Raw genomic sequence first — 14,040 nt, forward strand, 5'->3', positions numbered from 1 at the left:
ACTATGTGACGAATGTTGCTGTCCTTGAGCAAGCAGGGATCACCAACATTGAGGCCATGCTATTGAGGACGCAGCTGCGCTGGGCAGGACACGTTTCTAGGATGGAGGACCGTTGCCTCCCAAAAATAATGCTCTATGGTGAACTCGCCACGGGTCAAGAGCGTAAGAGGGGTGCCCCAAAGAAGAGATACAAGGACTCCCTGAAACAACACCTCAGGCTTGGCCAAATTGATCACCAACAATGGTCTGCCCTGGCCTCACATCTGGAGGCATGGAGACACACTATCCACGATGCTGCAGCCTTTTTCAAAAGCTAACGGCAAACGAGTCTTGAAGAGAAACGACAACGCAGAAAGAACCACAACCCGGAAACATCATCCAAGGAGACTTTCCGCTGTGCTTTCTGTTTGTCCCGGATTGGCCTTTTTAGTCACCAATGCACTTGTACAAAGCGCGGGATGAGTCCTTCCTGAATCTTCGTTCGTGAAGCAAAGCCAGAGAGAGAGAGAGAGAGAGAGAGTATGGAGAAATCTTTACCTATTTCAATTTCTTCATTGTCTGGGTTGAATTTATGTAGATCCTCATCCCATACCACACCATAGTAATTTTTGTTTTGTACTATCGTTACTCATAAATGCTAATTCCCATAGATCACTCCTAAATTTTTCGAAGAACTTGCCATTTCTAGCACTTCTGATCTCAACTTAAACCTGATCTTCATGTTGCTCTATCCTGTTTACAAAGTGGTGAAACAGATGCAAGATATGACGTCTTTTTTAAACAAAATGTTTCTAGGGAAATGATTTATCTTTCCTCCAGATTTGAGGAGGGCATTGGTGCCAGCTACACCTTCTCACCCCTCCCAAAACTCCTGGGTTGCGTAAATACTGAGAGACTCATCATATAAAGGATGTGTGCATCCTTGGACTATTTTTTGCCAAGCTGGGTCTAGGCTTCCTGACGTTGGTTGTTGAGCTGGAAGGAAGGAACAAGGCAAGCATTCACTCTTTGGCTGTTATCTGCCCAAGACAGACAGAAACCCAGCTTGGCCAGCATTTCATTGCGTTTCCAGAGTTGTCCAAACTCAGCGACAGCAAAGAGAAAGACAAGAGGCATCAGACCCCCCAAAAGACCCCGAAAATGCCATCTTCTGAGAGCAATGTCCCTTCCTACATTGGCCTCTCCATCTTCAACATGCTCTGTTGCTGCCTTCCTCTTGGAATTGCAGCCTTGATCTACTCTTGCCAGGTCAGTTTCCTCCTCTGTCTGTCTGTCTGTCTGTCTATTTATCTATCTAGCTGTCTATCTATCATCTATCTATCCACATTTTGTTTCCTTGAATGTGATTGCTCTTTCCCTTTCCCCCCTGAACTATTCTTATAGTATGCTGGGGTAGCTGTGTTGGCCATTTAACAAATGCAAACTAAAATCCATCAGTGATGCCTTTATCAGCCAACTGAAATGCACCATATACTTGTTGCAAGATTTCAGAGCTCCATGGGCTTCTTCATCAGGCAAGCTTATCCTGTTTGGTTTGTAACATCTTGCCTGATGAAGAAGCCCACGGAGCTTCGAAAGCTTGCAACAAGAATATTGTGCCTTTTGGTTGGCCGATAAAGCTTATCACTGATGGATTTTTGCTTGCATTCTTATAGCAGTAGAATTCAAAGATATAGCCATGTTAATCTGAAGAATCAGTATGTAGAGAGATCTTGTAGCACCTTGGAGACTAGTGTATAAACTTGACTATAAGTCGACCTCATATATACTTTGAGGGCAGATTTTGGGGTCAAAATAATGGATTTTGATATGATCCATGGATAAGTCTAGGGTAAAACTTAGGGGTAATGAAAGAGTGAAAGGATGAAGTTAAAGAAAACAATGGCAAAGAACTTACAAGATTCTGGATGGATGAGAGAGTAGAAGAAGGTCAGTGCTTCCAGGGCAGATAAACTCTTTCCTTTTACCATATATATATATATAAAAATACAGTACTTACATTGACCCGTGGATAGGTCGACTCAGGCTTTTTAGGTCAATCTTTTAACCTAAATTTCTAGACTTATACATGAGTATATACAGCAAATGGAATAAAGAAGCTGGCTGCATGAGCGTACCTAGACTTCAGCCTACTTCCTCAGATGCATATGAAGTTTACAAAAGCTGCCAACTACTATGATTCCGCTTTAATGGCCATGGCAAAATCCTATAGAATCCTCTTTCTATAAGATGTTTCGGGAGGAGGCATTCATATTTCTCATCCAGAGAGCTTCTCCAAACTCCCAGTCCCAGGATCCCATGGCAGCTAAAGTGGAATCATAGGGAGAAGATGGTGTGGCATGAAAAGCATACCCTCCAGAATTTCTCATATGAAAACCAAGACATGTGTTGGCCATCAAGATGATGTCTGTATATGTGCCTTTAGTTCGCCATGGATTTCTTTGGGTTTTCTTACACAGTTGAATGCACAGAGGTGGTTTTGCCAGTTCCTCTGAAATATATCCTACAGCACCTGTGATTCATTGGCAGTCTCCCCTCCAAATCCTAACCAGGGATGATCCTGCTTCACTTCCAAGATCAAACGCTCAGGATGGGAAATGTTATTAATGAGGAATAACACAAAAGCCAGGAGAGGTTGCAGCAGTTTGCTTTTGCTTGAGCCTCTTGGGAAGGCTGAGACTTTGCCCTTCTTCTGAGTTGAGTTGAGTGAAAATGACTTTTGTGCACAGTTTGCAGCAATTGAAGGAAGCAATTGGGCAGAAATAGACAGAAGAGAAGAGAAGAGAAGAGAAGAGAAGAGAAGAGAAGAGAGAAACTGTTTCAAGTAACCAAGCAATGCAAAGTTCTATGAATGTGAAATATATGGAAATTACAAAAAAAAATAAAATAAAAATAAAAATAAGTATATAAAAAATAAAATAAATAAAACAGCTTAAGAAACATCACCTCTTATCAAATTTTCACTTTTAGCACCTGAAATTATGTACGTGCAAATATATTTAGGCTGTGCGTATTGTCATTTAAAAGGTATAGTTTTAATCTTGCCAGTTGTTTACATCACGACTATTGCTGTTGCATTCAGTGATATATGGGAATTACATTTTATGAGTAACATTAGTACAGTAGCAAGAAACATTATTAAGGATCCAGTATGGTGTGATATAGGAGGAAGTCAATGGGGAGATGGCACCATGAGTTACTACTTCAAGTGATGCCAATGCTAGTGATGCCACTCTCTGGTGCCAAGGACAGTTAGAAGGAGTAGGTTGTTGCATTCGTATCCTATCTGAGAGTTTCCCAGAAGTATTTGGCTGACCCCAGAAACAGAATATTGGGCTAAACTGCCCATTTTATCCAATTCAGCAAGGCTGTCCTGTTGGATAGCCAATGCCAGAACCATCTCTTCTTGTTGCTGTTAGCATGAGCTTTTGTGGACCTGAGTCTACTTCTTTAGAAATACATTTGCATACTGGTTTTCCAAGTTACCAAGGCTATGTATTCAACCGGTGTTTACCCTTTGTAAGTGCATTGAATGTAGGACTAAGAACCTGGAAGAAACAGGTTCGAATCCCCACTGGACACGCATGAAGACACACGCTCCCAGCCTCGGGAAGGCAACGGCAAACCTCCTGACATTTCCATCAGACACTTTTGGCCTAGGGCACCTTCAAGTCACTTGTTGATTTAAGGTGAACCCATGAATTTGCTGGCAGCCCGGTTGGCAAAGTGGTTTGAGCATTGGACTATGACTCTGGAGACCAGGGTTCGAATCCCAGCTCGGCCATGAAACCCAATGGGTGACCTTGGGCAAGTCACACTCTCTCATACTTATGGGAAGGCAATGGCAAACCTCCTTTGAGCAAATCATGCCAAGAAAACCCTATGATAGCTTTGCCTTAGGGTCGCCATAAGTCAGAAATGACTTGAAGGCACACAACCTACATATATGAACTTCATAGTGGAGAGATCTTGTAGCACCTTTGAGACTATAAAAAAAGTTGACAAAGTGATTCCCAAACTTTGGTTCTCCAGGTGCTTTGGACTTCAGCACCTAGAAGCCCTACCCAGTTTGACCAACCATCAGGAATTCTGGGAGCTGAAGTCCAAAACATCTGGAGGACCAAAGACTGGGAACCACTGTCTACAATCTCTTTCTGCATATGATTGCATAGACTGACAGGGCTATATCTTTGCATTAGGTTGTAGAGAGATCTTGTAGCACCTTTGAGACTAACTAAAGGAAGAAGTAGGCAGCATGAACTTTCCTAGACTTAAGTGTACTTTCTCAGATGCATTTGGTGGAATGCATTTGATGTCCACCAAATGGATCTGGGGAAGTAGACTTTAGTCTAGGAATTGGAAAGCTCATGCTGCCAACTTCTTTCTTTCAGTGAGTCTCAAAATTACTATAAGATATTATTATTGTTGTTGTTGTCTAGGAAAGCTCATGCTTCCAACCTCTTGCTTTCAATAAGTCTCTACATTACTGATTCTACAAATTTACACGGCTATATTTTAGGATTATATCTTTGAATGGATTTCATAGGGTTCTCTTCAGCAAGGAATACTCAGAGGTGGTAAAACGGTTTTATTCAGGCAGGCTTTTAATGTGTAATCGTGGGATGTCTTTTATATGGGGGTGTTTGTGATATGCGGTTGTCATTTTCTTGTTTGTAATTTTATATTCTTTTTAAGCTGATATTTTTAATTGTTTTAGTGTAATACGTCTGTTAGAATTTTTTATTTGTGAGCCAATTTGGGTCCCTTTCCAGGAGAAAGGCGGCATAGAAATCAAATCAATATCGATCAATATAGCTCACAGTGCCTGATGTTTGTTGCCCCGTGTTCTTCTTCTCCCTTCCTTCAGGTGGACACCGCCTACAGTTCAGGAAACGTCAACCTGGCCGCCCAATCGTCCCACATGGCTCGCACCCTGAACATCATTGGCATCGTCCTCGGTGTGATTATGCTGAGCATCCTCATCGTGTATTACGTGGTTGTTAGTACGAAGTGAGAAGGCGGTCCAGCATCGCCGCTGCTGTAGCCTTTGGGAACGGATCCGGCCCAGAACTGTTGCGCCATTAACAAGAATGCTGCGATGCTGGGAGACATTGGCTCCTCTACTGAAAAAGAAACCCTTCATTGCATTTTTTGCCTAAGTGCTTAAGTGCTTTGCCTTGCCTTTTTCTTACCCAGATGCCACCCATTGTGTGCCTTAAGAGCATATAGCAAAGTTGTACACCAATAAAACTCAAAACGTTGAGTAAAAACTCTGCCGCTTGTCGTCGTGTCCTTTCCAAGGCAAGAAGGGAAGTTGGATCCATTTTGGTGGGTGGTGTCCTTTAGGGTTTGTTTCGGGGGAAATGACTGTTTGCAACAAAACAGGATGAAAGAGTGTATGTGTGATACGATTAAAATGAAGACAAAAGGAGAACATAAAGTTCTTGTCGGCTAGCAGTTCGAACGGCAGAGTCTCTCCAAATAATCCAGTCTAGTGGGGAAAATAATTAACCTTTAAATACAGTGGATGTTGTTCAATCTAGCAAGAATGCTCAGATATAAAAAGCGAGCCTATTTTTTACTATTCTAGGTCAAGTTCCCCACTGCAACATCTTCTGAACAGGAAACACCTTGTGATGCTCCAGGAAATCTTATTTCTGCATAGAAATCCCATTTCCCAGGCAGGAAGAAAATGCAGTTTCTTTCACAATGAGCCACGCTCTGCCTTTTGCAGTGAGCCAATAGTCCGATCTGTAGGCAAACACATTGCAGAAATAATCCAGTTTGACATTGATTTAACTGCCTCGGCTCAGTGCTAGGGAATCCTGGGAATTGTAGTTTGTTGTGATACCAGAACTGTCAGACAGAGGAGGCTAAGTATCCAACAAAATACAATTCCCAGAGTTCCCTAGCATAAAACCGGGATTGTTAAAGCAGTCTCAAACTGGATTATTTTGGCAGTGGGTTTTGGTACTAGAATGGAACCAGCCTGGTGAAATAGTTGGAGTGTTGGACTATGACTCTTGAGAGACCAGGGTTCGAATCCTCGCTCAGCCACTGGGTGAATCTAACTGAAATACATATATTAAATACTGGGGAAATACTGGGTGACTTTGGGCAAGTCACAGCTTCTCAGCCTCAGAGGAAAGCCATGCCCCCCGAATCAAATTCTGCCAAGAAATCCCCATGATAGGTCACCATAATGAAAACCATTTTCCTAAAGGTTTTTTTTAAAGGTGTTATGAAAACGCTGAGAGCCAGTATGATGTAGTGGTTTGAGCATCGGACTATGACTCTGGAGACCAGGATTCGATTCCCAGCACAGCCATTAAACCCACTGGGTAATATTGGGCAAGTCACACTCTCTCAGCCTCAGAGGAAGGCAATGGCAAACCCTCAATGGACAAATCTTACTAAGGAAACCCCACGATAGGTTCTCCTTAGGGTCGCCGTAAGTTGGAAAAGACTTGAAGGCACACAGCAACAAACAAAATGCAATATATCTATATCGATCGATCGATTGATCGATAGATAGATACACACATACAGTGGGACCTTGTTATCTGCTGGGGTTTCCTTGCGGGATCCCCCATGGATAACAAAATCCATGGATGCTCAAGTCCCATGAAATATAATGGCAGAGCAAAATGGCATCCCTTATATAAAATGGAAAGTCAAGGTTTGCTATTTGGAATATGTACTATTTTAAAAATATTTCTTGAGCTGTGGATGCTTGATAATAGCATCTGTGGATAAAAAAAGATCCGTGGATAAGGAGGGCCGACTGTGGCCTGTTACAGACTGCCAAAATAAAGCTGCTTCGGGTCTCTTTGGAGGTATGCTGTTTAAATGATGCATGCATCCTAAGAATCTGGAAGCTGCACCAATGCTGCACTCCAGTGCTTAGGAATGGAGTGTGGCTTTGGCACAACCTCCGGACTCTTAGGACCCATGCATCATTTAAAAAGCATACCTCCAAAGAGACCCGAAGCAGCATTATTTTGGCAGTCTGTAACAGGCCTGTATATCTCAAAAGCTTAAATACAAACCAAGGTTCCTTCACACTTGGCTTTGCTGAGGCTGGGGGAAGCGTTTTTGCAAATGCAAAATCAATGGGATTTTTTTCTTGTCCTGGAATGATCCCCGCCAGGAGGCCTCAGCTTGGGGAAGGTGCGCTGTATTTTGTGGTTGCAAACATTGTTATGGAAACAGAAATCCCTGCATCCAGGCCAACTGAATGGATGCCAAGGAGTCCTATGGTCCCTGCTGATGGAAAACAAATGGAAACCCCTTGGCTTCCTCTGCAGCGACTGTGTTCTCTTCTTGCGTTACATTTTGCAAGCTTTGGAAAGATCGTCTCCTGGACTGCAATTCCCATCATGGCCACTTATCAAATTCTGAGAGTTGCAGTCATTTTTAAAAAGCCGTGGGGTGCAGGAAGGCTTTCTAAAGCTGTGCAAATGTGCATCAGGGACCTAAGGAAAAGTAGCTCAAATATCGATAATCTGACCTTAGGGCAGGGATGCTCGAACCTTGGCCCACCAAGTGTTTGGGACTTCAATGCCCAGAATCCTCAGCTGTCTTAGCCAAAGGCAACAGATTCTGGACTCTAAAACATCTGGAGGAACACAGAATGGAGATTTTCGAGCGATGGTTCCCAAACTTTGGTCCTCCGAAGGTTTTAGACTTCAGCTCCTAGCAAAGCTTGGCTGATGTTCGAGGATTTTGGAAGCTGAATCCCAAAACATCTGGAAGACAAAAGTTTGGAAACCACTGGCTTATATCACATCAGAAACCGGCAGAAAGAAATGTATGCGTGAGAATAGGGGAGAAGGAATTGGCTGGGGCTGAGAGTGTGAGAGGTCACTTGTCCAGTGAACTCCATGGCTGAGGCCAGAATCGAAGCCTGACCTTTGGAGTCATGGTCCAGCACTCAAACCAATATGCCACACTGGCTTCCTTAACTGGTGTTATGCACTTTGTAACTGATGCTATATGTATTTTAATCTATTTCTGTTTCCTGGCTTGACCCATAGGGAGAACCAAGTAAGATATGCATCTGTTACACACACACACATACACAAGAATACAACGGAAGTTGTGTGCAGTTCCAGATTTTTAAACAAGACTCGCCCCTCCTGCCTTGCTGCACATTGAAAAGCATTTTATTCCTTCTTTACATCACTGTTAAATATCACTGATAAAATATTGTCCGTTGTTGTTGTTGTTTTTAAATTAATTTTTATTAGTTTTAAAAGTTAAATCACAGCAAAATACTTGACTAACAGAAAGGGAAAGAGAAGAAAGAAAATAAAACTATGCAGACCTAATAACTACGAATAACTAAAACTTTCTCCCCATTTGGGAGAAAAGTGGGATATAAATCAAATCGAATCAAAATAAAGGTCTCGAACCCTTATTGCCCATGTTGGACTGGAGGATTTGGGGAGTGATAGTCCCCCAAAAAGGGTCATTTACATGTTCTGCCAGTTTGTGTGGGTCTGTTCTTGATGTCATAGTCTTGGAGTAGAAAATTATTATTATTATTATTATTATTATTATGAAGTCGCAGGCTTTCGTGGCCAGCATCCATAGTTTGTTGTGGGTTTTTCGAGCTATGTGACCATGTTCTAGAAGAGTTTGTTCCTGACATTTCATGGCATCTGTGGCTGGCATCTTTAGAGAAGATTGTCCATGTTCTTTCTCTGAAGATGCCAGCCACAGATGATGGTGAAACGTCAGGAATAAACTCTTCTAGAACATGGTCACATAGCTCAAAAAACCCACAAAAAAACCCTATTATTATTTGTTTCCTTTCAGGAAAGAATAATTGCCTCCCTTCCCTTTTCCAACTAGGCTCCTAGGCTTCATTGTGCTTTTGGGCTACCAGAAATCCTATACTCTGGGCGTCGGCAATTCCCCTGGTAAAATTCACCTCAAACCTCTCAAAGCACACGATCCCAAAGCCGGCCTCTTTCACAGCCTCTTCTACCACCTCCGGCTCCAGGTAAAGACAAGAGAACTTCTCTTGGCCAACCATGTAGTAGGTTTCTCTAAGGGCTACCACAAAGATGAGGTGGCCACCAGGCTTGACCAAGGAGCCCACATTCTTCAAGGCTGACCGGTAGGTGGGAAGGTCTTTGCAAGCCGATTCCAGGCAGAAAGTAGTGAGGACGCAACTGGCCGGTTGGAGCACCAACGGATCCAGAGGGTTGGCCTGGGTCACATCGCATTTCAGAACCTGCTTGATGGTCTTCCTGAGCTTCTCCTCCTTCTCCATCCACTTCTCTCTAAAGGGAAGGAAAGGATGGAATTGGCACAGAGAAATCGCAGCGGAATATGCATTTTCAAAATGAAGTGGTTATGCGCAATGCTATACTACTAGGGGCAGGAAGGAAGCTTTTCTCATCTCTGAAAAGTGATAGACTGAGGGGAGACTGAGTGAGACTGGGACAGAACCATCATCAGGAAATCCTTCTTTTCCAAAGCTTGGAAGCATCACTTTAAAAGTACACTAAAACAAGAATTGGCATAGAATCACTCCTTAAACAAAGAAAATTCTGCACCAGATTATTAATCTCCAGCATGCACACCGTTACTAAGGATAATCATTAGTAAGCGGATGCTTTAAGCAATAACTTTTCAATGAATGTTAAGTATATGTGTCTTTGGAAATGTGAGAATGTGGTACTAGATCACTCAAGCAGCGTAATCACATTGGCGATTCCTCGCGATTCCCATTCCTTGCTGTTAATGCATGCAAATGAAAGGCAGCTATGAGATATAAATTCATTCTCTCCGTACCTGTCCCCCTCCAGCTGACAGATGTATTTTACCATCAAGGTCCAGTCAAAGGCTTCCGGATCCTTCTTCAGCCACTTTTGCATCTCTTCCCGGTTCTGCTCAAGGAATTCGGTGGCAATGATCTCTTGGAAGGATTCACAGGCGGAGAGGAGTTGGTAGATGGAGGGCCCACTGCCAATGTCAATGAGGGTCTCTCCTTGGATGCCATCTGCATTTCAAAGAAACAGTGAGATTCCCCATGACTTATCCCTGATGCTTTTGGGTATCTCCACATCTGTCCTTCCCTGCCTTGGTCAGTGCTGTTTCACTTATGTTCCCTTTTGCACAAGACCAAATGAATGGAAAGGGCTTTATTTTGGAATTGTGTTTTGCCAATGAGGTAGAATGAGCCAGAAAAGTGATTTGAACATTGGACAATGATTTTGGAGACCAGGGTTCAATTCCCTGCTCAGCCATGGAAGCCCATTGGATGACATTAGGCATGTCACACTCTCTCAGCCTCAAAAGAAGACCAAAGGAAACCCCCCCAAAAAGTAAATTCTCCCAAGAAATGCTCATGATGGGGTTGCCATAACTCCAAAATGAAAACCACTTACCAAAAGGGCATTATTATTATTATTATTATTATTAAAAAGTTCTAGCCAATGGCTATATCCAAAGCTTAAATGTAAATCAAAGGAGTTTATCACACTGATTTCGGCATTAAAGAGAGATTAAAGCGCATTTAAAGCATCCCGCAAATAAAGCGAAAACGATAATTACGCAAATGGTTATCACACACAATTGCACAAATAAAGCGACATCAGAAATGCATTGTCCCTGAAATCCTGAAAGTAAAAAGATGCGCGTCAATGCTTCTTTGCAACCACTTTAATGGCGGGGTTTGTGTGACATTGTGTGAAATCGTTTCGCGTAATTACGCAATTTTTCAATGTTATTCATGGGATAAATGATTTCTCACGATGTTGCACAAAACTCGCCATTAAAGTGGTCACAAAGAAGCATTAACGTGCATCTTTTTACTTTTGAGATTTTGGCGACAATTTATTTGTGGGATGCGTTAAATGTGCTTTAATCGCTCTTTAATGCTGAAATTAGCCCCAATGTGATGAACTCCATGCTTTGACTGTAGGTTCTCAAAGAGGAAGGAATCTATTAATAATGATAGTAGCTAAAAGAAATTCATGCTAAGTAAAGATGAACGAAGAGAAAGCAAAATTAAGAGCAGCAGAATGGCAGAGGAAGGATAAAGAAAGTGGGGCCAAAGTATGTTGATTGTTAACAAGTAAAACCACAAGGTGTTTATTTTGTTTAGTTGAATTTATAGGCGCCGACTCCACTCCTCAGATAGGAACAATAGATTATACATTAATTTAATGTAGGCTCTGAAAATGTATGGGTGAGAAGAGATAAGAAGGTTTTGAATGAAGGTATGGGTACGTTAAACTTAACAACCAGACAAATGGAAGGAAGAGGAATGAAGAAGGATATAGAGAAAATGGAAGAGAAGAAACAAAGATAAAGACAAATATATATATACTGTATATATATATAATCTGTCGCCTAACCCACTGCAAACCCACATATACACACAATCCACACCTAATTCATTGCAAACCCATATCTATCTATCTATCTATCTATCTATCTATCTATCTATCTATCTATCATCCATCGCCTAACCCATTGCAAACAATACCCCAGCCCAGAGATATTATTTACCCAGCAGGAATGCCTTGTGCAGGTTCTCCAGAATGAAAGCAAAGCCTCCCTCGCGCACTGCAGGGCTGCCAGATCCAAAAGGCATGTGCACTTTCAAATACCCTTTGGGGTCAAAATGCTGCCTGTAAACCTCTTTTCCAGTGAATTCCCCTTCCATGTTGCCTCTGAACCAGGTCCCAGCAGGAATGCCTTGTGCGCCCAAGCAACCTTTGCTTTTATATCCTTTGAGGCACATCTGACGAAGCAGAGAAACATGTTCTTGCAAGGAGCCATGGGTCCTCTTCCACAGCTATGGACCATGCTAGCATTCCTAATACATTCCTGAGTATATGTGTTACTTATAGGTCACTTTTCGAGTCAAGCCACATACCTCTATATGTATGCAATTGTGGTTAATACTCTACTTCTCTCACATGCCTTCTGTGCATGTTATGGATATATATGGGATGGCTTTCTATTGTACTAGGTGATCACTGCATGCATTATTGTATTGCCCTGTCCATTACGTTTTTATTCTCGTCGATATATCATTTTAAGTTCATTAGACTTGTCACACTCTTCACCTCTCTGCAGTGCTTTCGCCACTGTTATCATTGTTTGCAAAGCATGCTGCATCATGTTTCTTTCCAGGAAACCTGGCCTAATCCTCCGGCACCGAAATGGGTTCCCATGTATATCCATAACTTGCATAGAAGGCATGTGAGAGAAGCAGAGTATTAACCACAATTGCATATATATGGCGTGTGTGTGTATGGTTTTTTTTTAAACTATGGCTTGACTTGAAACAATGAGATAAGAGTAACACAGATACTAGGGAATATACCAGTAATACAGGCTACACGGCATGCTTCGTGTCTGTGAAAGAGGACACACAATTGCCATCTAATGGGGCTTCTGGTAAGAACATGTTTCTCCAGTTAGTGGCCCTTCTTTTCTCCTCTTCTAGCCACCTACCCTTCGCTGTGTTTATGCGCGACCAGGAAGACCCCTTTCTGAGAATCGGTGATCTCTGGCGGAAATTGCAAACCGAACATCTGGATAGCAAAATCTGCCTCCTTCGCAGCATCTTCTACAACCTCTGGCTTCAGGTAAAGGGTGGCAAACTTGTGTTGGCCAACCATGTAGTAGGTTTCTCTGAGGGCCACCACTAAGATGAGGTGCCACCCAGATTGGACCAAGGAGCCCACGTTCTTCACGGCTGACTGCATTTGGCATGTTTTACCTAAACAGCCCCTAAAGTTTTCCTTATGCAAAAGTATGGAGACGTTCAAAATTCTCTGCTTAACAAAGGGGCTCACGAGGGATGGAGATATCTTGGGTTTCCGATGAAGAACCTTTTTGTGTTGCTAATGGGATATAAATTTCATTTTCTTGACTTTCTTGACTTGAAATGCATTGTCTCCAAGTACTCACAAGGCCAGAAGTTGGAGGCCATGTCAATTCATACCATCCATGCCATCTCAGTTCAAATCAACACCAACAACATTTTGTGACTAACACTGTCATTTGCTCTTCCTCCTGTATCAACACCTTTGCCTGATGAAGAAACCAGTGGGGCTTCCCAAACTTGCATCATGTATTTTGTGCATTTTGGTTGGCCCAATAAAGGTGTATTACTGTTTTGTGGGTTTTGGATGTCATTGTACCTTGCTATAGGGCCAATGCAACTACCCCTGGATATGTCCCCTGAAATAGGTTCAGTTCCTTGGATAGTTGCCCTAAGTTATAATGAAGAGCTTCCCACCGAAGGGCGTGAATTTGAACCTGGGTCTTCTCCCCAAAGGTTACTCAAAGGCCCATTCCTTCAAGGCACCCCAAAACTGTGGAATGATCTGCCAGTCAAAATTTGATAACTGGATATACTTTCTGAGATGAAAACAGCACCAAAGACCAGTCTCTTCTGGCAGATCTACCCAGATGCTGTTTAAATATATGAGTTTTCAAATACAAGCTGATATGTATTGGTTTTATATACTTCCTTAACTGGTGTTATGCATTTTGTAACTGATGCTATGTGTATTTTAATCTATTGCTGTTTCCTGGCTCGGCCCATAGGGAGAACTAGCTAAGATATATTATTATTATTATTATTATTATTATTATTATTATTATTACTACTACTACTATTTGAGCAGATTCATCAGCTGTCTATGCATCTCTAAAACACGCACACACACACACACGAATACAGCTTGTGCTAGTCCAGATTTTTAAACAAGGCTCACACATCCCACCTTGAGGTTTATCACACGGAGATGTTTAGAGCTTTTGCAGCTCAGTTCCGAGGTGAGTGCGGGTCCAATGATGCGGATTCAAGTCATAACGTGAATGTGTTTTCAGATGCGATTCCTTTCTATGGGAGCTCCATCCGTGGGGCTTCCGCAGTGAATCCAAAGTGACTCCTCATTTGGATGAATTCCAGAAAAAAGGGAATTCACACAATTTGCATTCAAGCTTACTTCAGTTTCCGTCCGAACTGGTCTGGTGTGGAAGATCACTCCGATGTCGCCCCCC

The 14,040-nt window shown here is 42.3% G+C and overlaps 2 protein-coding genes across 2 annotated transcripts; one reads left to right on the plus strand and one right to left on the minus strand.

The window, feature by feature from the left end:
• The first annotated feature begins 590 nt into the window (after nucleotides 1-590).
• On the plus strand, nucleotides 591-5,277 carry LOC121934543 (synapse differentiation-inducing gene protein 1-like). Its single transcript, XM_042475126.1, has 2 exons — nucleotides 591-1,248; nucleotides 4,868-5,277. The coding sequence occupies exons 1-2, from the start codon at nucleotides 1,141-1,143 to the stop codon at nucleotides 5,012-5,014; spliced, it is 255 nt and encodes an 84-aa protein (XP_042331060.1). The 5' UTR covers nucleotides 591-1,140; the 3' UTR covers nucleotides 5,015-5,277.
• Nucleotides 5,278-8,774: 3,497 nt separating this feature from the next.
• On the minus strand, nucleotides 8,775-11,772 carry LOC121934604 (nicotinamide N-methyltransferase-like). Its single transcript, XM_042475225.1, has 3 exons — nucleotides 11,527-11,772; nucleotides 9,805-10,012; nucleotides 8,775-9,290 (listed from the first exon to the last, which is right to left on the minus strand). The coding sequence occupies exons 1-3, from the start codon at nucleotides 11,759-11,761 to the stop codon at nucleotides 8,861-8,863; spliced, it is 873 nt and encodes a 290-aa protein (XP_042331159.1). The 5' UTR covers nucleotides 11,762-11,772; the 3' UTR covers nucleotides 8,775-8,860.
• Between the last annotated feature and the right edge of the window lie 2,268 nt (nucleotides 11,773-14,040).

Source organism: Sceloporus undulatus, chromosome 6 (assembly GCF_019175285.1).
Source record: "Sceloporus undulatus isolate JIND9_A2432 ecotype Alabama chromosome 6, SceUnd_v1.1, whole genome shotgun sequence".
Taxonomy (NCBI): domain Eukaryota; kingdom Metazoa; phylum Chordata; class Lepidosauria; order Squamata; family Phrynosomatidae; genus Sceloporus; species Sceloporus undulatus.

What these genes read in the sequence shown, in the direction of transcription:
- LOC121934543 (XM_042475126.1), top strand. Translation starts at nt 1,141, where the DNA reads ATGCCATCTTCTGAGAGCAATGTCCCTTCCTACATTGGCCTCTCCATC. An exon ending in CCTTGATCTACTCTTGCCAG is followed by an intron (nt 1,249 to 4,867) that starts GTCAGTTTCCTC and finishes CCCTTCCTTCAG; the next exon opens with GTGGACACCGCCTACAGTTC.
- LOC121934604 (XM_042475225.1), bottom strand. Translation starts at nt 11,761, where the DNA reads ATGTGCCTCAAAGGATATAAAAGCAAAGGTTGCTTGGGCGCACAAGGC. An exon ending in GCACAAGGCATTCCTGCTGG is followed by an intron (nt 10,013 to 11,526) that starts GTAAATAATATC and finishes TTTGAAATGCAG; the next exon opens with ATGGCATCCAAGGAGAGACC. An exon ending in TGTCAGCTGGAGGGGGACAG is followed by an intron (nt 9,291 to 9,804) that starts GTACGGAGAGAA and finishes CCTTCCCTTTAG; the next exon opens with AGAGAAGTGGATGGAGAAGG.